The following is a 27,492-nucleotide window of genomic DNA, read 5'->3' on the forward strand; positions in this document are numbered from 1 at the left end:
TGGTTCAGTTCACGATTCCAAATATTGAACGGGGAGTGTCAGGGTCGGTTCCCGGTTCTAGGGCCGGGATCAACCCACCCGGGAATCGATCACCTTGGGAAATAACCGACGCGATCGGATTGGGCCAACCGACGTACTGGGCCGTGGGCCCAGAGAAAGTCGGCCCAAGCTCGACGTCGCGTGCTCACAACGTCCGACTGCGCTCCTCCACCTTCCTCAACGCCCCTGCGCACTTCATCAGCATGCAAATCAAAACCACTGCGTCTCCCCGATCTTCCCCCTCTCCTCCTCGTTTAGATCGAACAGTAGTAGAGAGGATCTTGCCTTCCGCGCGTTCTTCAATGGAGGACGCTTACGCGAGATCCGTCTCCGAGGTAGGTCCGCACGAATGTACCGCCTTCGGCTTCTTGAATTCGAGACCGGATCGATCTCGGGGCGCATTGTTTCTCGCGAGAGGGGCCGATTTGCCTTCGATGCGTTTCTAGTTTCGGCCGCCTGATTCGAGCTCGATGATCTCGTCTCCTGCGGTTCGGTCGTCCTGTGATCAGAGCGATTAGAGGAAGCTGGAAGTGGCCTCCTGGCAATGTGTTCGAATTACTGAAACTTGGTTGTGACTTTCAGGTGCTGGAGTTCTTCGAAGTGGACCCGAGCAAAGGGCTCAGCGATTCCCAGGTGTGACTCGCGAGCTTGGGATTACCTTCCGGGCCGTGTGAAATTGGAGTTTTGGTTCGATGAATTGAGGTTGATTTCTTTTTTGGCCTTCATTGTGGCAGGTTGCGAGACACGCAAGGCTATTTGGTAAAAATGGTATGCCCTCGTCCTCACCCGAACTTCAATTGTGATCGCATCTGTTTCCCTTTTCCTCAAATACTCGGGCTGGTGCTTAAAGCTGTTGCTTTTGGCCGTAGGTCTTCTTTTAGCCACTTTCTTGTGTGTCTTGCGCCTTGCAATCAGTTGGCACTGAACCTGTGGGCAGATGAGGAATGAAATTCGAGCCATTTTTGTCTTCGGCATAAAGTGAAATAATTTACTAATGCTCGAGTTAGAAGCATCTGAGTCACAAGTTATTTGGTAGTTGATGAAAAGGCACAAAGAACCCTTTGTTCTTTCTGTTTTTTTTTTTTTGGGGGGGGGGGGGGGTCTTTCTAGCCACTGAAACTTGCTTTTGACGAAGGCGAAAATGTACCCTTACAGATTAGTGATGTAAAAGAGAGATGAGATACAGAATGTATAGAGTATTAGATCTTAAACGAATGCATCCGTGTGTCACCGTAGTTTTTGATATACTGTGAGGTAGACTAGATGGCTTTACTTTTCTGGTAGTGGGTTCCCAGGCGTTTAGTCTAAAACAACAGTTACAGTTTTCACTGATATGACCGCTGGATAAAAATTAATTCGGCTTGACAGCCACTCAAGGAGAAGCAATGGCTGCTCAATATTAGATTATTTTCGCAAAAGTTGTCGTTTGATTACTCATAATGCATTTTAAGCTTCTTCTAGCCCCTTATTTTTCCTTTCTGGTTATGAATTGTGTTTTGATTCTCCTTCTCTAGTTCAGTTTACGTTTTATTGTCAATCTTCTTGACAGCAATTGGACAGCTGGAACTCATTTGTCCTCCTTTGCTTTCCATAATTAGTTTTTCTTTGTAGCTAACTTATATTTTTGTTGGAATCTTGATTTTAGTATCACATGAATGAAATTCTTCTAGGTGCAGCGGCAGAGTATAATGATAAGCAAAATGAATCAATGCTTGAAATAATATCTTTTGCTTGTTGTTTCTGGTGCAATCTTGTGATATTTGTATTGTTTAGTCAATAGTGCTTAAATCTTCTGACTCCTTGTTTTATGTGCTTCATGATCTGCTGATGGTTTGCAGTGTTGCCCGAAGAGGAAAGTAAGCACATCTCTCTCCATCTCTCTCCAGCCCCCTTCTAGAAAAACCTTTTAATCAAGCAAGCGCGTAATTTGATCATTTTTTTCTTCCTCAATCTCTAGCTTGTTGTCATTCTATGCGACTTAAATTTATGAGGAGTTCAGGGATTAAAAATCAAACATTTGTAGAAAAAACATTGAAGAAAGTCCGAGTACTTGAGGCGAGCTCTTTTTCTGAGTCCCATCCGTTGTTTTTTCCTTGTAAAGTCCCAAACTTAAAAATGCTGGCATACCATAATGCGTAAAATTGATTATACCATGTAAGCCTCTTATGACCAGTGAAGAACCAAGAGGCTTGTGTCACGCGATATGCTTTACCACTTTAATAAATTACAACGCAAGCATTTTAAGCAAGAACAACTGCAAAAAGTAAGGTCTTGAAAGACAATAAAGGCTTTCCGATCAAAAAAAAAAAAGACAATAAAGGTTTATAAATCCTCCAATTTTTACTTTGTGTGATAAATACATGCGCATATGTCTGGTTGCATAATCGACTAAATATTGCCACTGAATTGAATCTGCCAACCTGATGAGAACTAAATTAGAATTTCCCCAAAACAGTTAGATTTGGGTTGAAACTATATTAAGTCGGATGTATGTCAAACTTAAAAAGCTGGAAGCGCGCTAAAACTCAGTTGTCAGTACCGAGCATAGAATTAAAAAATCAGGATTGACATATGCATTTATGTTGCAGCAAAATCAGAATTACATTATGAATGGAGTGATTTTTAATTCTCATAATCAACTAGAAAGAACTTGCAATATATCATACTTGAAATGGGCATTCAACTGGTGATAAAAGAGATAAAAGGAACTGAATTTATAAAATGAAATATCAACCTAGAATTACTCATCGGACTATGCTTACCTATAAACACAATATTGAGGTGTTACATGAGTTTGCCTTTTCAGTCACTGGTGATACTTCCTCAGGAACATGCTAATGATAAAATTGTATATGAATAAATTGTCCCAAAGTTCTTTATCCCTAACTCAATAGCATTAGTTAACAACATGCCCTAATCTCGTTTTGGTTTCAGTTGTTGAAAAAATCAGTTTATTTGACAAGTGCGTCATCGATTTTTTTTGGTCTTATCCTTTATGGAAATGTCAATGAATCACTTTAGTGAATACTGGAAAAGCTTACGGTCTTTCTCTCTTTATTCTGGTGGTTAATCCAGGGACTTCCTTCTGGAAATTGGTTTTGAAGCAGTTCGATGATTTGCTTGTGAAGATCTTAATTGCAGCTGCTCTTGTGTCCTTTGTTTTAGCTCTGGTTAATGGTGAAACTGGCCTAACAGCCTTTTTGGAGCCTTCGGTAAACTATTGTGCTATTACTGTTGGTTGAGCTGATATTTCCGCATCCATCTTAAGTACCCTTAACTATTTTCTCCATGCCTGTTTAATGCCTGATGCGATCGCATTCTATGAGACATGTTCAGGAGAAGCCTTTACCTGAGACTTTTAAATCTTTAAAAATAACATGTGCGGCTTTCCAGTGACTTTTCCATGCCTGTTTAATGCCTGATGCGATCGCATTCTATGAGACATTCTCACCCACTATAAAGGGTTCTTAAAAGATGTTCAGGAGAAGCCTTTTCCTGTGACTTTTAAATCTTTAATAATAACATGTGTGGCTTTCCGGTGACTCTTAATACCATGTGCGGAGGGAGGGAGGGATCACTGTGGATTTGTTTAACATTTTTTGTCACAGTGAAATCAGCAGTTTCATGTCTGGAGCTTTTCTTCCTGCTCTCACCTTTCCAAGAAGGCTTGCAATGCGGCTCTTCTTTTTTCACATGGTCCATTTAAGTAACCAAAAAAAAGACTTTCTAAGAATCTGAACCTTCTGCTGATTTTCTTTTTGCTAGTTTAAGCATTCTTTATGCTCTATACTTTTTGTATGAATTAGTGTCCTCTTGTTAGTTTCTTATTTCTGTTTAAGCATATTCCGTTGTACTCGAATAGTTTTCTCTATTTGTAAACTGTTATCTGAAAAAAAATTATTAAAAGAATAGTCTACTTTAATAGAAATGTACAAGAGCATCTGATGGAGGAAAAAATTACTTAATATACCCAATCTTGGCAAAAAGTAGAAAAAGAAGTTCCCAACCATGGAAAAGATGTTCAAAATAGGAAGAGGAAAAAATTACTTAATACACCCAATTTTGGCAAAAGGTAGAAAAAGAATTTCCCAACCATTAAAAAGATGTCCAAATAGGAGGAACCGTATCTTGATTTTTGACTTCCATCACATTTCTTCTGTTGTTTTCTCTCCAAGCAATTTTGAGACAAAGTGGCAGCACTATGAGACTTTTAGAGGTAGATAGTTCATCAGAAGTATTCCAAGAGCTGAAAAGTTGAAGGACACTGCATTGCATAATGAGATACATAGACTTAATGAGCTGAAGATTTGATTTTACAAGTTAAGGGCAAACACAATGGGATTGCATATTGATCCTCGCCATCCTTTATCTATAATCTAGTTCAGCTCAAACCACGAATCACCCAACAGATTGCACATGCAAGCTAGCTCTTTTCCTTTTCCTTGTTTGCAAAGATGCTAATTTCTGGCATGGGTGGGTATGGAACATTTCTAGATGTTTTTGCCTGCTTTTACAGTATATGAAGGTTAACTAGCCAGAGATGTGTAATATCATGAAGTGGTGTTGTTTCTTTCTTTTATAGTTTACTGTTTGTTTTGCCTAAACTTTTTCACTCAAAGAAGAGTTATGTTGATCGAATCACATGCACAGGTGATTCTGATGATATTGGCTGCCAATGCAGCTGTAGGAGTAATTACTGAAACAAATGCAGAGAAAGCTCTTGAGGTAACTACCAAACTCAAGCTTATGTTACCATGAGCGCAAGGAAATAATTGTCCTAGTGATCCTCAAATAGAAAAATACCTGGAGAACTCCTTCGATATTATGATCTGCAGAGAAAGCTCTCCTTCTATTTCAGACGAATTTCCTTAAATAAAAAATTACCTTGGAAGACTTCTTTTGTTCTATGAGACCAGATTCAGTGAATGTCCTGATAATAGGCGGACTAATTTCCTAGACTCACTGGACTAAATATGTGATCTATTTTTTATTGGGTTATATAAGTGATTGACTCCCTTTCAACCCAGTTTAATTGATGGATAGGTTCCCGATTTTTGAATTATGTGACAGACTCAATGGTGATGTGCGGCTAAAGATTGCATAGTTTCCACTGCTGTAGTAGACTTTGTCCAAGAATGTGTATTTAATGCTCAACTATTCGCATAAAGTCAGTGAGTATAGCATCATATTGATGGTAAAGGTGCTTATCTTATGACAACATTTCGGAATTAGACCCAAAGAGCTCCATTTAGGTATATGAGGAAGAAGTAATTGGTATGGTGCTGCTGATTCCCATCAGGCTATTAAGGCCTATTGGTGTTGGGCTTGAGTCCCATGTCCCCCTTCCCCATAACTGACTAGTGGGTATATCCTCTATTTCCTACACTTTCATCACAGGAGATGCCACAGTGACTTTTATTCTTCTTTATTTTCTTTTGTTGAACATCTTAGTCATTATCTTTTCTGATCTTTGATCCCTCACCCTGTCAATGTAGGAGCTACGTGCTTATCAAGCTGATGTTGCGACTGTGTTGAGAAATGGTAGGCTTATATTCCAGAAAAGAGGATATTCTCTTTGCTAATTATGCTTTAACGTAGTGAGGTTCACCATGTTTATTCATATTCTCTTTTTGTAAGTGAAAGGGTCACTTATGAGGTGCCGGGGAAGTATATTTACTTTCAGAAATTTCTTCTTTTAAAGAATGTGGTATTTTGGCTTTTCCTCATTATCAATTGGCAATTTTAAGGGTGTTTTCACCTATATATGTGATAATTTCATGGAAATCAGCGCCAAAATCTTAGAAGTGCAGCTTAGAAAGATTGCTGCCTCAGGATGCCAACAGGAAAAAAAAAAAGGAAAAAAGAGGGTGCGGCCATATAATCTAATAAGAAGGAAACGAATTAGAGAAGTTTGTTGGGCATTTTGTCTCAATCATTAAGGTACATGCATATTTCACATACACGAGACAGTTTAAATCATTTGTACCAAGTTGTTTCCATTGAATACAAACTCTCAAAAGTATTTCTCGCTAGCTTCTCTTGGGTTGCTACTATGTAGTGTGCATGTGTTATATTTAACAAGAGTGTTACACCTGTTGGCAGCTCTGTTTTGCACAGATTGATGAAGAACTCTAATTATAGTTTCCATATTTCCTTTCAATAATACCTTTATAACTGGAAAACTTTTTGTATTTGTGTCCACATTTGACTCACATAACACACACCTCAAACGAAAATTTGCTTAGCTTTTGGTCGGAAAAAGTACGTTTTCTTTTTGCAACAATGTTTGGTCTTGTACTTTTTTGGCTTTGCATATAGCATTAGCATAACCTTTATCTCGGAAAGGCCTCATATTAATTTTCATATATCTTATCCTCATGAAAAACTCTCTGATTTCAGGTTGTTTCTCTATACTTCCAGCTACAGAACTTGTTCCTGGAGATATTGTAGAAGTTAGTGGTCAGTTAGTGAAATATTAAAATCGTGAAGAAGGTCGACTTGATTTAGAACATAATTAGCTCTTAAAGCTTGACTTCCGTCTTCTGTTTGATGAGCAGTCGGATGCAAAGTTCCAGCTGATTTGAGAATGGTTGAGATGTTAAGTAATCAGTTACGTGTTGATCAAGCCATTCTTACAGGTATTTTTGCATTATATGTCTAATTTCTCAGCTTTGTTTGCTAAACAATATGGGGAGTAGGGTTGTCTCAGTAGAAGCTAAGATCTTAGCTCCTGGTGCGGAGCCATTTGGGCCTGATTTGGTCTGTTTAGGGAGAGAATGGAACATGGGGAAAGACAGGGAGAACATAAATAAATTCTTTGACAAGGATGGCCATTATATGACTCACTGATCGAAGAAAGCAGTGTGCTCAAGAAAAGACATACTAGATATTGTGAGCTTGATCAAGAGTAAACTTTAACCAATTTTTTACATGTCTCCCTGATGTTTGATTTGCTTGACATTGTTAAGATGATTGATGTGCTAGGTGAAGCATATCAATCTTCTTATCATTGTCTTATCCAATTCCTTTTATAACTTTTGTGAGGTACACCTCGTTCAGCCGTCATGCATATTAAATTTTTGTCATGTTCACTTTTCAGTTTGGAATCCTTCAATGGGTTGTAGATGAAGACCAGACACTGTTTTCAAGTTTGAATACACCCTTTCTTGAAAGGAATGATCTGTTAGTTTCATCCTGTTGTCTATTTTGAATGTTTGAAAGTTTATGTGACTGAAGGGAAGGCCTGACTATGGAGTTCATGTTGTCCTGGAAATATAATCTGATGCAATCGGTTCTTATGGCTTTCATAGATCTTGTTGTGGTGAGGTAAATTTTGGGTGACCTTTCTAGAATACATTTGGATATTCATGGACTTAGTCAAAATAGTAGTTTAAGGATCTATGTCTGGAAGAGATGAAGGGGCAGGAAATTTTAGGAGAAAAGAGCAGGAGTAAATAGAGCTAGAAAAAGACGTCCAATGCTTTAGAGTACTTTTTTTCAGTAGAATAATTTATTTGTCCGTCTGCAGTTTTGGTTGGCATAATCGCATCATATAGATGTAATTTTCAGTTAAAGATGTTGCTTTTGCTTCACTGAAACATTATAGCCTTATCTATCCCGAGGAGGAATAAGTCGTTGAAGTTTGAACATACGCATGCTTTAGCAGCTGAAACTGTTTCCTGGTGATAGGTGAGAGCTGCTCCGTGGAAAAAGAGCTTGTGTGCGCTGTGACGACTAATGCTGTTTATCAAGACAAGACGAATATACTTTTCTCGGTAAAGGATTATGTGCCCTACTGCTTCATGGACAGAATTTGGGACCAAAAGCATGTTATAGTTTCTTTTCATCTTTGCTAGAAGCCTGCATTCTGTTCAAGGGATTCAATGATTTTTATTAGTCTCCAGAAGTTTTTGCTACACAATTCCAGATGTGCGTGCAAATTAAGTTAAGTCATATGGTTCCAATATAATCTGGTGTTTTGGAATCCTTATACATTACATAGATGTTGACTTGCCCAAAGATAGAGCTGCTCTTCATCTCGTGGTACCTAGTGCAGTGTCAATATGCCAAATAAGTATGTCTGAAGCTGTGCACTCTACAAACTCACAATATGGATTTTGGATTATTTCTTCTTGCCAACCATTCTGGGGCGTGGGTTTACTTATTGTATTATTTACTTGGGAAAGGCACACAAACATTAGTAGGGCACTCCAGCCAAGCTTGATGCAGCTGGAAGCACAGTGACAGAGAGAAATATATCTAAATATAAACGAAATAACGAGGAGTAAAAGAGACTCATTGACATTGAATCAGTCAAAATTCATCCAGAAAGTGCAGAGCACCCGATTTTTACTTCTGTGCAAAAGTATTTCTCCTTTAAGCATTTATCTTGGATTTCGAGACAGTAAATAAACTTATCCAGAAAAACCCGGAAATCGGTAGACTTTGTCTCCCAGCTAAAATTGCTCGCCTCTTGCTCATGTGCTCTTCAACTATGGTAGCTCCAATGTTTTCTGTAGCATGAATCGTATGACATGATTTTGGATATGTTCACTGCCAGGGTACTGTGGTAGTTTCGGGCAGGGCAAGAGCTATTGTTGTTGGAGTTGGTGCTAACACAGCAATGGGCAGCATACGTGATTCAATGTTGCAAACAGGGGATGTGAGTATAACCAAGTCATCACCTGTCATTGTCATTTCTTCCTGGGAATAACTTTTTTGGTTGTTAATTGCATGTGAATGAACCTTTGCCCGCTCTTTAGAATTTCTACTATTCTTGGTATATCCTGTGGTTAGAGTAAACTGTTTGTCTTGTTTAAGAATATTCAATGTGCTTCGTCCTTGGTTGCTTTGAAAGATATTTTTGCTCCAGTTATTTCATGTAACATTTCTGCAATGCAATCTATTAGTTGTTTGATTTATGAGTGGGCCAAGTGTTGTTTTGAGGCATATGTGGTTGATAACTTGACTGGGCAATTAACCAAGGAAATTTTGTCTCAACTTACCATACCTTGAAATTACCTCAGTATCACTTTTGCTGATCTCATGAAACTGTAGCTTTTAAACTAGTTAATTCATTCTTTCTGTTACTTAAGAAATTGCCGTAAGCTCTACCTGAATTAATATGCTTCCAACTGGTTGCAGGAGGCGACACCACTGAAGAAAAAGTTGGATGAATTTGGTACTTTTCTGGCAAAGGTGATTTGTTGGCTTTTTATTATCACTTCTATATGGCCTGCAATTTAGTGAAGTTCCTTGGGGTTATCTTCAACATAAGAATTTGCTACATACTTGTGACACTTAACTGGATGTATAAGGGGAGAAAGCTTATTTTATAGCTGGGTCTTAGGGGGACCTGTTCAATTAGCAACTTTTGATAAAACCCACTATGGCACTGCCTTTGTTGTTGGATTACTATTTTATTACCCTTGACCTGGCTCTTCGTTGACCTCGAGTTATGATTTGGAATTAGTGATTTATGCTTCCCCGGGTCCTGAAAGTGTCTTTTTTGTCCTTGTCATTAGTTCTTGTTCATTTCTAAACTTTGTTACATGTCTTTAGGTCATTGCAGGGATATGTGTGCTAGTATGGGTTGTCAACATTGGTCACTTTCGTGACCCAGCCCACGGTGGATTTCTACAGGGTGCAATTCATTACTTTAAGGTAATGTTTTTGTGGTTAAGGGTATGTTTATTTGAGGGAAAATGTTTTCCGGGAATCCATTTTCCGGACTCTCATCCGTTTGGTTCGCCGAAAATGGTAAGTCAACTGAAAACACTTTCCGGTCAAAGAAAACATTCATGTATAAAATTAGGAAAGTGAATTCCCTAACCTAAGAAGGTGAAAACACTTTCTGGAATTTGCTCATCTTGAATTTGTTAATAATTTTTCTTATCTTTTCTTTTTTTTCTTTTTCTTTTCTTTCTAAGGAGGAAAACATTCGTGTATTTCTTTTCTTAATAAAAATAATTTAAAATAACAAATAATTTTAAAAATACACATTTTTTTAAATATTTTTCATGATCAGATTTTCCTCACCAAACAACTGAAAATACTTTCCAAGTCTTTTTTAGGTTTTAGCCAAACACCGAAAAATGAACTTATTTTCCTTCTAGAAATGGTACATTTTTTGCGAAACAAACACACCCTAAGTTACATTTCTTGCTTTCTCATGAGTGTTTGGATTCTGAACATCCTTGTTTGGAGTATAAATCAGAAACGGACTGATTTATAAATCTAGTGATGGCTTGAACCATGAAGGAAGCTTTTCTGGAATTGGTTTGAGTTGTTTGCAAGTTGCATCGCATTTTTATGTTTAGTTCTGTTATAGGCTTACAAATAAGAAATGAAATTGTTTTCTTGTGCCTGTGCAGATAGCAGTTGCTCTTGCAGTTGCAGCAATTCCAGAAGGGCTTCCTGCTGTTGTGACCACGTAAGTGCTTTTCAAGGGTACAATGATTAGCACTAATCACAGGGAGTTATAGATTAATACCAGAAATTAATTTTTGTTCCTGCAATGGCGTCAACTCGAGCCAAATCATCTTCAGTTATGAGCTTCTCAATATGGTAACTCAACACAAAAGTTTTCAAGGATGAAGCCAGAACATGCAGTGCCGAACACATTTAAATCTCCTTTAAGTGGTTGCAAAACATCAGATACAAGTCCTTGAATGGTTTTTCTTTGAAAGGGCAAACGAAAAGCTTAAGTTATGTGGATACTTTCACACTCCTCACATTCAAATGGGCTCAGATGGCACATGAACTGACGAGAGTGGAGCCACATACACTAATAACCACGGGTGGAACTAGGGTCTTATAACATGTTAGAAAATCCAATCCAATAGGTTAAGCTATTAGGTGAAGGGAGATTACATGTATAAAAGGCCCACCGAAACCCCATAGATAAACAGTTTTGGTACCTTGCCATGACCAGGACAAGCAAATAATAACGTGGAAGAAGAAGATGCTTGCTCAATAATTCCAATTATTCTCTGGATTACGGCATCATTGTATGGTGGATGTATATGACTTAGTTAAATAATGGACATCTCTTGAAAATGATATTGCATAATTTTGCTGGCATGCTGTCAGCATGAGATTCCTAAAGAGCTTTGTCATTGCTGATTGAAGCCAAGATGTCTAGCATGTGCTTCTTTTTTGCATTAGTATTTGTTCTTTTTCTCCTAAGAGAATAGACTGAATCTGAGATGTTGTGCATATGACTAGTTAAAAAACTGTGAGGTTGAGATGCATGCAATGCTGCAAAAATGCCTTTATGCAAGCTTATTATTTTCTCATATAAAAAACGTGGTGTGGTACATAATATTTATCACTCTTAACATTTTCCATCATTATGCAACTTGACATTCTGATTATCATGTTTGGTTTTACTTGTGAACATATGGAATCCAAAAAGAGTAATCTAAAATAGCTTGTACTGCTCTTGTTTGAACTCCGCGATTAGATTATATGTCAAATTGACAATTTACTTCATTTATCATGCCTTTTTAACCAGGCAAATTGCTTAACATGGATCTGCGGCAGAAACATATGAAGCATGCACTAAATGATCATTAACTCTGCAAAAGAACCTTAAAGGGAGGCATCCCTATTTTGTCAAAGTATAGGAACTCTTTCAAATAAGAAAGGAAAGAAATCTAGAATGGAACTTTGACAAAAGATCTAGGTAAACTTGGTTTGCATCATTTAGGAATTTCTTTACATCTTTATTGCTTAAGTGACATGTAGTACACATAATCTGCTTTAAATGTTTGCATCCTCAGAAGTATAATAGATAGGACCAATGCAGTCAATGTAATTTTCACATGTGGTCTCATGCAGCAATCTAGTATCTTTTCTCCAACATGTGAGACATTTAACCTAAGATACTCAAATAGCGGTACTTAATCTTACTTTTAGGTGTTTGGCGCTTGGAACGAAGAGGATGGCTCGACTGAATGCCATTGTAAGATCTTTGCCTTCTGTAGAGACCTTAGGTTGCACAACTGTTATCTGCAGTGACAAAACTGGGACTTTGACCACCAACATGATGTCTGTCTCGAAGGTGATTAACACCGAACCTTTTCTTTCCAGCTATTCGTTCTCCGGTGTTGGCTGTCTCTGCTTTTCTTGTACTCTTTCCTCTTGATTTCATAATTTTATTGTGGATTCCCTTATGCTATGTTTGGAAGCAACATGGATGAAGAAAATCGGTAGAAAATGCCTCTAATTTGAAAATTTCCCTCCTCTCCTTTCTTATTAAAAATAATAAAATTTTTCAAAACTTTTCTTCTTCCCATTTTCCCCAATTTCTCAAATATATATTTGTATTCCAGTGCCTTTAAGAATCTGCATTGGGATACGAATGGCTCGTACCCAATACATGGTGTGTTTGACTTATAATGTCTTTTTTATGATGAGAGATTTTGGTGGCATTTCGACTGTTAGTGTCTTTTTCTGATTAGAGGATTTGGAAGCATTTGTTTACTTATTGATGGTGTTGGATGACAGTATTACTAGATGGTTAATTACCAGTTAACAATTCAGATAGAAAAGAAAAAATCTGATCTTTACTTTGTTTTATTATCAAATGTGGTCTTCATGTGGTGGAGAATTCAAGAATAGTTGGGGCTCCCATTTCGTCGAAATCATAGATATGAACCCTATCAGTTGATTAAAATTTGATTTCTTAACAATCTGCCAGAGACTTAATAATCGCATGGCTATTTGTGCTCCATCACAAGGAGGAATTGTATATAATAGTTTTTTCAGAGTTCTTTATTTCCTTTTTCTGAGCGCATCACGCCATATGGCAATTTTGGTTCATTGTGTGTTGGGTTGTGGTCCTTGTTCTCTTTCTTCCTGCACAATTGCAATAAGCTTACTAGTAAAGGGTAGGTTAAACAATCCCTTTTGTGTCGTTGTGCTGAAATTTTTATCCTGTCCTGTCCTGTACTTTTTCCCATAATCATCCTTTGCTTCTTTTGTCTGACATATGCTTTGTCAATGATGATTAGTACTCTCCGCTCAAAAAAAAGTGTTGATGAGTAATCATTGAAGGCTAATATAAGATATGCCCCTGTTATGTGTCTCGTTCCTATTGTTCTTGGTTATTTCAAGGGATTTCTCTTACGATACTAAAAAGAAGTTGTGTACTTTTTCATCTCTTATTTCATTACACCAACCTAGAGTACATTCTCACCTATGCCAATCCCGAGCTCTATCATACTTGTATGATCTCTTCACTGAGAATAATGCTCAAGATGTATTTGTCATCTAAATGACGCATTTTCCTTGTCGTTTTGGAACAGATATGTGTTGTTCATTCAGTGCACCATGGTGCAATGCTAGCTGAGTACAGTGTTAGTGGGACAACATATGCTCCAGAAGGTTTTATTTTTGATAATAGGGGGATGAAGGTAATGGCTTGCCTCGTTTTCAATAGTCATAATGTTTAAACTGGAGGAAATATATCATCCTTTCTGGTGCCTTTATGCATAGAGACTATTTCAAGATCTTAGCTTTTGTAGCAAAATGTTGACATGTATTGTTGTTACTTTGGCTTGTTCACTTTTCTTTCTGAGTCGTTTGTTCACTTCTTATTGTGATTGTTCACACTTCTGAAATAATTCTTTAGAGCTAGGTTTTTTCTTCTGTAAAGGGACCATCTATTTAGAGGAGCAGATTCAAGGTTATTGAATTGAAGTTGGTTTGGCGAAACATTCACTATTCTGCTAATATTAGTTAAATCGTTAAGCAATGTTCTCATTGCAGGCAACTCTGGGATTTTAACACCTATACAACAAAATAGTGAGTTAAATATAGATATTCTCCATGCTACTAAAAACAATCCTGAAGGTGGGAATGACCTGCCTGCTACATGCATCATAATCAGAGAAGATACCGAATGAACATGCTCATACCAACTTTGCTTTCCCTAGTTAGTTATAATTATGCGGACCAGGATAATCTGTTTTTAGACCATTACTTTATTGGAGTCGGTGCCTCCGCGGTTCCTTAAAACCTACCACTAAACATGCTTGGTTGTGTTGCAGCTTGAATTTCCTGCTCAGCATCCTTGTCTTCTGCAAATAGCGATGTGTTCTGCTCTTTGCAATGAATCTGTTCTACAATATAATCCAGACAAAGGAGACTATGAAAAAATAGGCGAGTCAACTGAAGTTGCTCTCCGAGTTTTGGCAGAGAAGGTTGGTTTACCTGCCCTGTTAATAGCTGCAGTCCACTTCTTTAGCATATCTTTTGCCTCTAAATGGTATTACCTTTAAAAGGCAACTGTTTGGAATTAAATCTATCGTTTTTTTCTCAGGTTGGCCTTCCTGGCTTTGATTCTATGCCTTCTGCCCTGAACGTGCTGAGCAAGCATGAACGTGCTTCTTATTGTAATCACTACTGGGAAAACCAATTTAAGAAGGTTTGTGGTTGTGAAACTTTTGTTGCATGGTTTTCGCTCTTCATTTAACTTGTGCAGTTGATGGTAAAATAAACTTTTCTCTGGTGAAGTAAATAAGAGAACTAGGTAGTGGGTAGTCCCCCTCCTCCCTGCTCCCTCCCTTCCCCCGCGCCCCCCCCCACCCAAAAAAAAAAAAATAGAGAACGAAAAAGGAAAAATCCTACAGCTTGTTTCAGCTTAAGACTTTGCAGCTCTTATTCACTTGTACCATCAGTTAAAGTACAGTGACAAGTGAATAGTGCTCATGCAGTCACAGATGCTAAGATGAGATCTGTATGCATTTGACATTATTTCGTTGGCTTCAATGTCTTGAATTCATCAAAACGTAAGTAGCAGTTTCTCTTGAAAAACTTTTGTGTCTTTGATGTGTTATAGGGAAAATAAGCTAATGAGCCTCGCGATAATTTAATTTGTATTGGCGGACAATATTTAAACCAATTTTCAAAGCTCAGGATGGTCAAGGAGCCTGTAAATTATGGCTGTTTGCAATTAGGAAAATCAGATTGAATAATTCATCGCTTGTCATGGGAAGTCCACATTATGTAAGAGAGATGAAAATATTTGAGTGTCTAGAATGTGTGGAAAAAACTTGTAAATCAGTTAGATTGAAGTCTTTGCAAACTGACATTGTCTATATCTTTTGTTCGATTGACCACATCAAACGGTTTCTTTTATTTGATAACTTTTCAGTTTTTCTCTAGGTGAAGCTTTTAGATCAAGGTTTATTGACTGTCATGGCTGATTAGTAACAGATTATCTTTAATTTACTGTTTGAAGTTTGTATTTACCATTTTCCAAAAGTCTGGAAGTGTATCTGTTTATTAATCTTAGACGATTCCAGACTTTTACAAGAGTTGAGTAATATTTAGTCTGCCATTCAAGAAACCCAAAGTTGAGTAGGTCCTCTTGCAGGTTTCTGTTTTAGAATTTTCTCGGGACCGCAAGATGATGAGTGTTCTTTATAGCCGGAAAAATATGGAAGTAATGTTTTCAAAAGGTGCTCCTGAAAGCATTATTTCAAGATGCACTAGCATACTGTGCAATGATGATAGTTCCACTGTTCCACTGACTACTAATATTCAAGCTGAGCTAGAGGCCAGGCTCCACAGGTTAGTTGTTCGCTAATGGTCATTTACCCTTCTGTTTCTTTCATCGAATTTCATTCTTTTTTGGCTGTCACGTTGCTCTGTCGAATGGGAGAATAGCTCTGACATGTAGAAGAGAGATTTTTGTTCCTCTTTGGCTTGAAGTCAGTTGTTTTGGGGTTCCAATGGCTATCTGCTATTACTGGCAGTCATGACAATGATCTGGTTGCCACAAAGACTTTAAATGTACTGTGGATTTTCCTCATTTCTTGCTTTGTTGCAGCAATTAGTCAATCGTATATATGTTTTCTGGGTTAATGTGGGTGAAAATTTTAATAATGCATTGAGAACTTCCTTTTGCAAGTGATTTTAGTTTTTCTAGAGCCACCTCATGCATTCAACTGCTGCTTAACTTACTGAGCAATCACTTTCCCTTACTCGAAATTTTGGCTGATGACCATGGATCAGCCAGCCAGTCACATCAATTCTCTCTACTTGGCTTGGAAATAAAGTATTGGTCTCTGATGTTTGAATGGATGCTGATCTTTCTTGGTGGCTGTTTCCAGTTTGAGTGGAGTGTAAAGTCAATATAAGCTTGGCTTTTGCATCATAAATGTACTTTTATATTTGAGCCTTCTTATGAATAACTCATTGGTGGATCAGTTTTGCAGGAAAAGAAACTCTAAGATGCTTGGCACTGGCCTTAAAAAGGATGCCCTTGGGCCAACAGACTCTCTCTCTTGATGATGAGAAAGACCTGACATTTATTGGAATGGTAAAGTTGCTTTGAAAGGTGCTTGTGTTTTCTAATTTTAAACATATTTTCCATGTACAATGCACCATTCTTGTGTGCTGCGTTTTCTATATCACTCTTGAATTCTGTTCTGCTACTGATCATAATTCAGATTCTGTTTACAAAGCTGATAGTAATGCACCTGTTGCTGGATTAGTTTATGAGGCAAAATCGTGCAGATTTGTTATACTTTTGGACTTACTTGAGGAGGATGCTTTATTGAGGGAGAAATTTATACATGGCTTATGTTTCACTGAACAAGAAGTAAAAGCCAAGAGAGCAGCTTGTCATGTATTATGTTGCATCTTCTTTACTTTCAATTTTAAAACAAATGTTCATTTTATTTCCGGACAATGTTTTTCTTTAATTTATTTATATTCGTTAAACCCTATTACGGTGTACATGGGATGCATCTTGGTACTCTTTATTTAACTTACTATCTTATTCAAATAAGTATATTGTAAAAGAATCTCGTAGATTGCCCCAACCTCACTCAATGAGCCTCGAAATATTGTTGATTTGTGGATCAAGGACTTTGAAAATAAGTTAGTACTCTTGTTTCACAAAGACATGGAAACTAAAAGCATAAAAGCTATCTAAAATACCCCCGTTGTAACTTAACTAGTACACTAGGGTACCAGCTTTTCCTTCTCATAGCAGATGAGAGGTTCTTTCATTATGGAGGCAGAGAGGATACTTTTGAGTTTGATGCATTTAAAGCAAGTAATAAGAGAATGTTGCAGGTTGTCTTGCTGTAATATCCAGGTTCCGGGACACGGAAAGTATTCCTTTTTATCCAAATTCATCTCTACTTTCATAGTGGAGGAAAGGAAAAGATAAAAAGAATGATAAAAGCTTTTGGACTTAGCGGAATCCTCAGAAACCGCGTGGTACTTGCATCATGCTCTCAACTAAAGTGCTATGGTTTAACTACCACCGTGATGTTTCTCGGTGAAAAAGAAATTGGCTGACTTCTTGCGGCAGATACTTTGCTATCCTTGATGAACAATGAAGGAAATGTCAACTTCTTGGAAATCTAAATTGGTTCGACTGCATGCTTTCACGACCAAAATTTATTTCTTGTGTCAGGTTTTTGTGTATTATTCTGGGTGTTGCACCAATTATTTGTTGGCCTTCAACTTTTACGTTTTTGCCTGTGCTCTTTTCCCTTATAAGTTTTTTTTGCAATTTGTTAACGATTGCCCTTGAGGCACTTGTTAAGTAACTCACTCAGGAAACATATTTTTCCACTAAGAAACATAAATTGTTCAATGCACTAAGTTACAAATTAAGTAACTAATCGATGTTTTGCAAGAGGAACTTTCCTTATTAAATATGATGAACAATTGCCCCTAGTGATCTCATCCACAAGATCTTTTCTATATCACTAATGACAGAATTGGCATGAGAACTTATGTAGAAATGATGTCTTGCATTTCTTTTATTCAGATTTGTTTGTTTCATGCGGTTTGGTCTTTGTAACTCTTGAATGGTTTGGTTTCTTGTCTCCAAGCTTAACCTCTTAGTTATTTGGTAGTTTTTTTTGGTGGCTTTTCCTGATCCATATTTTTCCATATTTTTGAAGGTTGGAATGCTTGATCCACCCAGAGAAGAAGTCAAGAATGCCATGCTTTCATGCATGTCTGCTGGAATACGTGTTATTGTTGTGACAGGGGACAACAAGGTGACTGGAATTAGTTGTACACATTATTAGTCATGGTGGATGGAGGTCGTGTTTCTCACATGGACTGATCAGATTTTTCTATCTCAGTCCACAGCTGAGTCCCTGTGTCGAAAGATAGGCGCATTTGATCACTTAGTGGACTTTTCGGGACATTCCTATACTGCATCTGAGTTTGAAAAACTTTCAGCTTTACAACAAACACTTGCTTTGCAACGAATGGCTCTCTTCACCAGGTATATTTTCTTTGTTACTTCAAAAGATGATGCCCCAGATATAATGGCCCATCTCTGATTTTAAAGATAGAGTGGGACAAGCTTCAATAATAGATGGCTAATGTTTTGTACTGTGCTTCAGGGTGGAGCCTTCTCACAAAAGGATGCTGGTTGAGGCTTTGCAGCACCAAAATGAAGTGGTAGGCTACAGTGCTAACTATTGCAATGAATGGTTGTCTTTGTGAATACATGAGCAGAGACAGAATATTGATGATCGTAATTGCTTTCACTGATGTTTCTTTCTTTGTGTACCACAAGCTTATTGGCAGAAAACAAAGATTCTTCATGAAAGAACTTTAAGAGTAATATCTGCTCTTCTGTTAAGTATGATGATTCTGATATTGGACCTTACTGACATGCAGAATTTCAAAATTACAAATTCTATAAATATTCAGCACAAGTGACTCAAATATCACGGCTGCTAAACTACCAATGGATATATGTATTTCTGATCTGTTGAGTATAAAAGGGCTTGATTCAGTTTGTGATTATTTTTTTCTTGCTTATATTAATTATTTTAATTATACATTCTAGATCTCCTGTAGCACACTCTTCTGTATAATCCTTGTATCTGTGAATTTTACTCCTCTTCTGCCATTGTATCTGTCACCTGTTTTTTTTCCTTTTTATATGATCAAGAGATGCAGAAAAAAGAAAAGAGGCTAACTATTACAGTCGAATTTCTTGTATTTTTCTTGTTAGTCTTCTTGATTGGAAATTCTGCTGTTTGTAAACCATTTCCAGGCAGGGAACATTAACTTTGCAATTTTTTGTTACTTGATGAGCTACTGTCTATAAGTATGGTTTTTACTAGATGTAAGTAGCACTTCCAACTCATTTGTAGAGAAATTTATAGGACCCTTCTGGAGCAATGCAGGGTGAGCAGTGATGATTGCACGATTAGTGCAACTCACAATGATTCCTCTAGTCGTTATCAGAACTGACATAATGTCATTGACAAATTCCTTCTCACCGTGTCAACTAGGGTGTGGATGTGTGATGAGCAATTTGTCTCCTACCTACCTATCTTATATAGCTGATCTGTCAGACCTATGTATGCTTTAGGTTGCAATGACAGGTGATGGGGTTAATGATGCACCTGCTCTGAAGAAAGCAGACATTGGTATTGCAATGGGATCAGGAACTGCAGTTGCCAAGGTAATGTTGAGTAATTAGCTTTCCGCCAGAAGTTAACATTAAAGAAACAAAACTTTTTGCAAGAAGTCAACCTTGGCTTACTATATGAATGCAGGAGAGGTTTGGGCTTTAAAGTCTATTGTATTATGTTTTCAACCCTAACCTTACATTACACATGGACATTTTCTCATACATCTGCGTGTACAAACAGCCAATGATTATTGTTTCATTCTCTGCATATTTACTGAATATAGTTCATGACTTCTCAGCATCACATGATAGTAATTATGTGATGCTTTTTACTTTTACTATAACAACTTTACGTTTTTGAGTGAATTGGAGTAACTCGTGTTAGTGGGAAAACTCTGTAGTTTAATTTTCCAAACGATTTCTGGGATTTCTTTTTAACTTTTTTATTGTCTCTTGAACTTGCAGAGTGCCTCAGACATGGTCTTGGCCGATGACAATTTTGCTTCTATTGTTGCGGTAAATTTATTGGCAAGAAGCTTCCTTGTTATATACAAAAGGTTATTTTGTGTATTTCCGCTTCCAAAACATTTAGTTTCTTGCAGGCTGTTGCAGAGGGAAGGGCAATATATAACAACACGAAGCAGTTTATCAGATACATGATATCATCAAATATTGGTGAAGTCGTGTGTATTTTTGTGGCAGCTGTGCTTGGAATTCCTGATACCCTTGCCCCTGTGAGTTTTTTCTTATTGCTAGAATTTTCAGAGTCTACTCATTGACTGTTTATCTAGTTAGAGGAAGGAATAATTCTCTGTATTGCCTGCTCGCTTCAGTTCATTCCCACAAGATAATACCTGTGTATCACAACCTTGCTTGAGCAGGATAATACCTAGATTGTCGTAGAAGTAGTGTTCGTCATCTAATATCTGCATGTCCTCAAGTTTTGGCTTTTTCATTTTCATTTCCTTTTGTTCTTTGATGATGTGGAACTCCACCTTAGATGGATGTACCCTGGAACAGTGATATACCTCATTGACCTTGTTAGAATGTCCAATTTAAGTGCTTAAACTGTTAGGTGAAGGGAGATTACATAAATATCTAGCTCAGTTAAATGCTATATACATGCCATGAAGGATACGTTAAGACCCATTCTCAAGTGCAAACGGACTGAAAACGACATGTGGAATTGATGAACGGTGAGTCTTTCAAGCGAAATAAACTGTGGCGGAACCGGGCTCTGATACAATGTTAGAATTTTCATCCCAAAAGCTTAAGCTGTTAGGTGGTCGAGGCTATGTGAATAGAAAGCTCATTTAAACCTTATAGAAAAGCCATGTTGGATACTTTAACAGATCTCAACCAAATGTTGGCTTTTTATTTGTCCACATGAGGATTTTCACTTTCTCGGAGTATTGATGGATAAGTTTCTTTTGATCAGTAAGATAGGGAAGCATCTGTTGAAATTGATATTAAGTGATGCTTTCCCATGGAAAAAAGATTTACTTGCAATTTGCGCTATTTAAGAGGGTTAAAGAACTTAAATCCTCCTTACCAAAAAAAAAAAAGAACTTAAATCCTTATGCTGTGTTCAGAAAATTCTCCTCTTGTAAAGGTTATAATGAACTGTCTCCACCAAGGGCAGAATACTGAGAGAAAAACCATGCTTTTGTTTTCTTTCCTAAAATATGTAAAATCATTAACTAGTGATCACGAAGACATGCCACAACAAAATATCCCATACTCCGGCAGTAGGAAGCTGGAAAGAAAGTGTCTTCTCCCTCTTCATGCAAGCATCATGCATGAATTTGACATTTGTCCTCTCGTTCAAAGATGTTAATTCAGAGGATTTCCCTCGTTGGTGTTTCGTATGCAGAAAAGGGCCTCAAGGAGCAAACATCTCCCAAATGCTTCTTGTGAAACTTTTACTGCTAGAATAATTAGGTGATGGCAGTGTCTTTCAAAGTAAAATAATGGCTGAAGCCACTGCTGTGATTGCATAAACATGTCACTGTCTTTCATGGCCAAATCTGCCTGGAACTTGTGCAAGATGGGTAGAATTCACAAGCCTTCAATTCTTTTGTTATCTCTCAAACAGTAGAAACATCTGATGAGAACATTCCTTCTCAAGTTTCTTTAACTGAATCAATTGGTGCTACCTTGTTCTCTGCCTAGCAAAATTATTCTATAAGTAGAATTTCAAAGGCTTGAATTGTATATCATGCCAATAAGACGTTAAATTACCTATGCCAGTGTTGAATCTCACCCAAAAGGAGATGTCAAACTTCTAATTTATTTCTGAGTTCTTACTTCTCTTAGTGCTGATAAACTATATGTAGACAACGTACTGATTCCCCTCTATAAATTTCCGTCTTGCACCATGCTGTTTGCATGTACTTGAAGCTAGTTAGATGGAAACTATGAAGAAACTTGTGTGTAAATTTAAATGACAACATTTGCCTGTTTTTAAAGGTTTTAGGTGTCCTGTGTTAAGTAAGAGTCAAATAGCGCACAAACCCAGTTTCGGAAAAGCAAAAAGTACTTAGAAAAGGTATTGCCTAACAGATTATCGTGACTCACCATAGATTTGTTTAACCGATGGCATCTTTAAGAACTCCGAACAATCTATTTCATTGTGACATAAGGAATGTAGAATTCATTAGATTTCTTTATGATCTATTTCATTGTGACAATCGAGTTTTTGATGACGGTTTTGCTTAATTTTTCTAGGTCCAACTCCTATGGGTCAATTTGGTTACTGATGGATTGCCAGCCACTGCAATTGGCTTCAATAAACAAGACTCTGACGTGATGAGAGCGAAACCTCGTAAGGTTTGCGTCATTTGCATTGGCCATTAATCTCAATTTCTTTTTATGACCGCATTTCTGTATCTCTACTTGTTAGTGCCTTTGAACAAAAAAAGTTATCATTTTTTGTCACTCTAAAATTATGCTTGAAGTCCTATTTGACTGATTCTTCTATTATCTTGTGTATTTTATGGCTAACGGTAATTGTCATGGGGAAAAATGGTTTTGGTAGTAGATGGAAGTAATAACTCATCATATATTAATGAGAGTGTTGTTTTCCAAAACTAACTTCATCTTCTTCTGTGTACCCATTTTGGTCATGCAGTCAAGGCACATACCTTTACTCACGTTAAAACAGTGTTTGTTTTGGTATTTTGTAGCCTATATGGTGAAGGAATTTCCGATCCTGGAAAGGAAAAGAGAGAATGAATTATGTTCAGGATTCCAAGGAGATGCTGATAAAATTGTGATATCGAATTATCTAGGGAAAAATATACTTTTGCTGAACTAACTTCTATTGCACATTGCCCTGAAAACTGAAATAGGTTGCTTTGCCCCCGGTAGCTTATATCATGTTTCACTTTGTCCCAATTTGAACTTTAAAAATGTGTAACCTGTTTTTGGCGTGAAGATTACATCCATTACAAGCTCTTCGTAAAACCACTTTTATATGGAATTGGATTTTTACCTTGGCAAGAAGCTCCTTGTTATGCTCCTTCAAATTTTATTCGTCTATCTTATGATTTTCAGGTTGGTGAAGCCGTGGTCACTGGATGGTTATTCTTCCGTTATTTGGTAATTGGAGGTTGTGCTTCCTTGATCACATCTTGCCTGTAACTTTTTTGTCTATGTGCTTCCTAGATCACATTTTGCATTAGTGAAGAAGCAGTATGATTTATGAGCATCCTATCAGGTGCCCAATAACAAAACACATGCTTAGCCAAAACATCATATAAGGATGTGAAAGCACGTCTTTAGTTTCTCCTAAATCATCAGGCTGATGTTGCATTCAGCGATGATGCCATCATCCAATGATAAGAAAGATTATTATATGGATCACGTGTGATATCTTCTTGTGAGCTTTGGTTTCTAGGTATTGGCCAACTGTTAATTGAAGAAATATTAGACTTTCTTTGTATTTTTCTGAAATAGGAAAAGATGGATTATCATGAGATTAAGAAACGTGAGAAATTATCTTTTTCTTTTCAAGGATCGGTGAGTTGTGTTATTCTTATGCTTTTGGATATGTCCTCACGCACATTCTGGATGTTTCAGGAGCCCACAAATCATACTATTACTATGACATTCTACCCCAGTGTGCTGAATGCAAAAAGTAGAGGCTCTCTACACTTAAATACAAGATTCTCTAAAAGCATTGACATGCATGATTCATAGAAAAACAAGCAAACCACAAGGATTGGCCTAAACGTTTCATAAGAGATATGCATGGCATGGCCATATATCATGATACATCAAAAACAAAGTCTTCATTGGTTTATACATCATATGGTTTCTGCAAACTAGTTTGGTGCCGATGTATGCTCTGGTTGTTTATTTGTTCATTAAGAGACGGTGGCATGGTGGTGGAACTCAATGTCAATTGAGATTTCTTTTGGGCAATGAGAGAAATCAAGCACTATGGGCTTTGTTGCGCGTGATATGGCAGAGGACTGTTTGATATCTACTTTCTCCTTGAGTTTTCTACCCAAATTTATGCTTTACTATAACTTTACACTTATATGTGTTTTGTAGTTTTCCTGATTTACACCTTCCTATTAACGGTCGAATGTTATTGTATATGTCACGATGATAACAGATGCATATTTGTATCCGTGTGTTGCAGCCTATGTAGGCCTTGCCACTGTAGCGGGATTCATATGGTGGTTTGTTTATGCAGATAGTGGTCCCAAGTTACCATACAGTGAATTGGTGAGTGTTCCTATTCTAGTCTTCGCATATTAAATATTAAAATTGTGAGTATAGCAAAACCAACATTATGACATCTACATTATTTTCTTTTTGCTTTACAATATACATAGGTGACTTGTATAGGTCACCCAGAGTTCTGTGTCAAATGGAAGATGCAATAGAGTGGATATCATGGTTTCATTTATACCCCCACCCCTCCCTCTCCTTGACAATCCTAGAATATTTATAAACATGTTTAGACATGTTTAGAGATGTCTTAACACATTTTTACTAGTTTATTATGTATATGAGTGGATTATCTTAAATGCATTGTGTCATGTAACCCATTTAATAAGCTTTTCGTTGCATTTCAAATTTGTGACATGATTGATAAACATGCAAGAATGGATTAGACCTAAATTTGACACAATTACGACATTGACACACAAATTGTCAACTCTAGGTATAATCTCCTCAGTTTCCTCTCAAGAAAGATAATTTGAATTACACCTTCCGAGGACAACTGAGGAACAATCTTCCAGTTTTTCTTACTTAGATTGCATAAAATTTCTATCTGCTGTTGGAGATATCTTTGATGGGACTGAATACGAGGCAAAGCTGGAGTTTCTTATTTTATGTCTCTCTTTTTTATATATTGAAAAGAAAAAAGAAAGAGAGCTCATCTCTTTGCGAGTCATGTTTTAGCTGAAACATACACTTCTTTGGCTTTTTACCTTTTTGAGATAATTTTTATATACTTAAATCGTCTTTTTTAGAAGCTCTAAATGTGCATTTTTTTCAGATGAATTTTGACACTTGCTCAACAAGGGAGACGATGTATCCATGCAGTGTATTTGATGACCGGCATCCTTCAACTGTATCGATGACTGTCCTTGTTGTCGTTGAGATGTTCAATGCCCTGAATAATCTTAGTGAAAATCAATCTCTGCTGTAAGTATCCAGTTCATCTTTCTAAGTTCTTCCTTGATATCTGGTATCGGACTGGTCTATTTCTCATCCTTTGCTAGTGCCTGAAAAGGTATACCTTTAATTAGATACATGCTAGCGACCAAAAAAAAAAAATAGATACATGCTTGGGATTGTTATGTCAATCTATGGTATATTCAAGGAAGCTTCAAATTATAATGCTTGATTTAGTTCTTTCAGTTGATCTCATCTGCTAATCACCCCCAAGCTTCCGCTCTCACTGCATGAATAATAGATTGTAATTAGAATCTTGGTAAATTTTTTTATACAACCTGCCATTGATGGTCTTTTTCTCTATCTTTGGTAAGAGATTAATAACATTCGGCTATAAATTTTTAATTACCATCAAATAATTTTTTTTATTTTATTTTTCAACAGTTAAGGTGATAAACACTTGAGTTTTGTACTTTATTTTTCAGCACTTACTTTTCAGTTTTACCAAGCAGGCCCTTAGTTTTCTTGCTGCCAGACGACAAAAATGTGGTCATCATTAGGAAATTAAACGCATGTCACTTGTGAGCAGGTTGTGCTTAATATAAGACTGTGTAAACAGTATTTGGTGGACATAATGCTGGCATTAGTTTGTTTGCTGATATTAGCCTCTGCAGCTTCTTTAGTTTCTCCTTGAAAAAAACAATAGTTCCTGCTAATTTTTTCATGTTTAATTTTAGTGTTATCCCTCCATGGAGTAACTTATGGCTTGTTGCTTCCATCATCCTGACGATGCTTCTTCACATATTAATACTATATGTGCATCCACTGTCCATTCTTTTCTCTGTAAGTGGCTATTCATTTGGGCCCATCCGAGATACAACTGATAATTGAAGACAATTCATAGATATTTCCTTGATAAAATTAAATGACATGCATTGCAGGTAACCCCGCTGTCTTGGGCCGAATGGACTGTTGTCTTGTATCTTTCCTTCCCTGTAAGTAGTGCTTAACATGTCATCTGCTAAATTTGAATCTCTCTTTATAACCCAATGGCATGCCGCAAACTAATAAAAGTGTTTAGTTGATATATTGCTTCCCTTCTGCTTTAGATGCTTTCATTGGTCCTTTTCTCATTTCAAGATTGACCTTCTAGTGGTCTGTTTTAATGTGAGACCAGATGAAGCTTTAATACATTTTCCCACGGAATTTTCAGGAGATATACTTTCTGATCTCGTACTCATAATTGACCTATTCCTTAGTTACTGATTTTGCATTCATCTTCATGAGTAAAATTTTGATCATTATACACTAAATATCATCATGTAATATCAACTGCAGGTTATAATTATCGATGAAGTCTTGAAGTTTTTCTCAAGAAATTCTTGCGGTAATCTTACCTACACCATACTGTGTTTTCCATATAGATCATATATACCCATCATTATACTGGGATAGTACATAGACAAATACCATAAGCTTAATTTTTGCTAGATGGCATTATGCAGCCCGTGAATCAGCTATTTTTATCCGCCTGAAGTTAATTGAATTTCATCTCGAGAGCCTTGCTGTAATTAGTGTAGTATTTAGTATTTAATTGTAACTGACCTTTAACTGCTTTTGCCATCTCTTTTAATGACTAGAGTTTAGTCTTTACCCTGCCAGCCAGGCGGTTGCTTTGATAATATCCTTTACTTGGCTTTCCTGTATGAACAGGCATGAGATTCAAATTGAGACTAAGGCGATCTGAATTACTTCCTAAACGGGAACTGCGTGATAAGTGAAGATACAAAGCTATCGCATCCAATCCAAGTTATTTATACACACTACTTCCTATGGAAGCAATTTTGGGTAACGTATCATACACCATTTGTGGAAGTAGCTGCATTCTATTCATTGTGGAGGCTCCATTCCGGCTTTTGTCTGCTTCAGAAAGTTACTGTGAAAGGAGGAACTCTGCAAATTTTGAGACTTCCTATCCAGCTGCAATGTTGAAGAGGTGCAATGTTGTACTATATGGAGAAGAAAACAAGCTAACAGAAAGATGTATCTAAATCTCACACCACAGTAACATCACAATAGCAATTACTCCCTCAAACCCTGACAAACAGACTCGAACTGCGTCTTTTGCTGTTTGGCCTGTTACTGTCAGTCGGTTTCTATTCTTTTTTTAGGCAGCCTGTTGCTGGAATTGTAGAGGCTGATTTGAGAACTGTCAAAGCTTCAGCAACTGGGTCAACTGAGTTAACCTGGGCTACTGTAGTTTTTATATACCCAAGTTAATTGTGAGTGAACTGAGTGTTTGAATCTAGCATATCTATTTTAAAGAATTCAAGAATGCAATTACTGGCTATAGAACTCAAGCGTTGGATACAGCCAAATCTGGTATGACATAACCAGTTAAATCTGTA

The 27,492-nt window shown here is 37.1% G+C and overlaps 1 protein-coding gene across 6 annotated transcripts; it reads left to right on the forward strand.

Moving 5' to 3' along the window:
- The first annotated feature begins 214 nt into the window (after positions 1-214).
- On the forward strand, positions 215-27,375 carry LOC115676337 (calcium-transporting ATPase 3, endoplasmic reticulum-type). Of its 6 annotated transcripts, XM_030599214.2 has the most exons (34): positions 215-374; positions 622-672; positions 774-807; positions 1,878-1,895; positions 3,115-3,251; positions 4,690-4,764; positions 5,535-5,580; positions 6,439-6,498; positions 6,597-6,677; positions 7,729-7,814; positions 8,600-8,701; positions 9,184-9,237; positions 9,601-9,702; positions 10,413-10,471; positions 11,959-12,103; positions 13,350-13,457; positions 14,094-14,246; positions 14,366-14,470; positions 15,422-15,618; positions 16,258-16,369; positions 17,973-18,071; positions 18,159-18,304; positions 18,426-18,483; positions 19,409-19,501; positions 19,916-19,966; positions 20,053-20,184; positions 22,178-22,279; positions 23,006-23,060; positions 24,099-24,184; positions 24,966-25,114; positions 25,822-25,927; positions 26,026-26,079; positions 26,423-26,471; positions 26,798-27,375. In XM_030599214.2, the coding sequence occupies exons 1-34, from the start codon at positions 243-245 to the stop codon at positions 26,863-26,865; spliced, it is 3,105 nt and encodes a 1,034-aa protein (XP_030455074.1). In that variant the 5' UTR covers positions 215-242; the 3' UTR covers positions 26,866-27,375. The 6 variants fall into 6 exon arrangements, 4 of the variants coding, with proteins under 4 accessions (XP_030455074.1, XP_030455077.1, XP_056167382.1 ...); XR_008816587.1 differs by lacking the exon at positions 26,798-27,375 and having other exon boundaries at positions 26,005-26,079; positions 26,423-26,464; XR_008816588.1 differs by lacking the exons at positions 25,822-25,927; positions 26,798-27,375 and having other exon boundaries at positions 26,423-26,464.
- The last annotated feature ends 117 nt before the right edge of the window (positions 27,376-27,492 follow it).

Source organism: Syzygium oleosum, unplaced genomic scaffold (assembly GCF_021117445.2).
Source record: "Syzygium oleosum isolate NSW1041296 unplaced genomic scaffold, Sole_v2.1 Sole_v2.05, whole genome shotgun sequence".
Classification (NCBI taxonomy): domain Eukaryota; kingdom Viridiplantae; phylum Streptophyta; class Magnoliopsida; order Myrtales; family Myrtaceae; genus Syzygium; species Syzygium oleosum.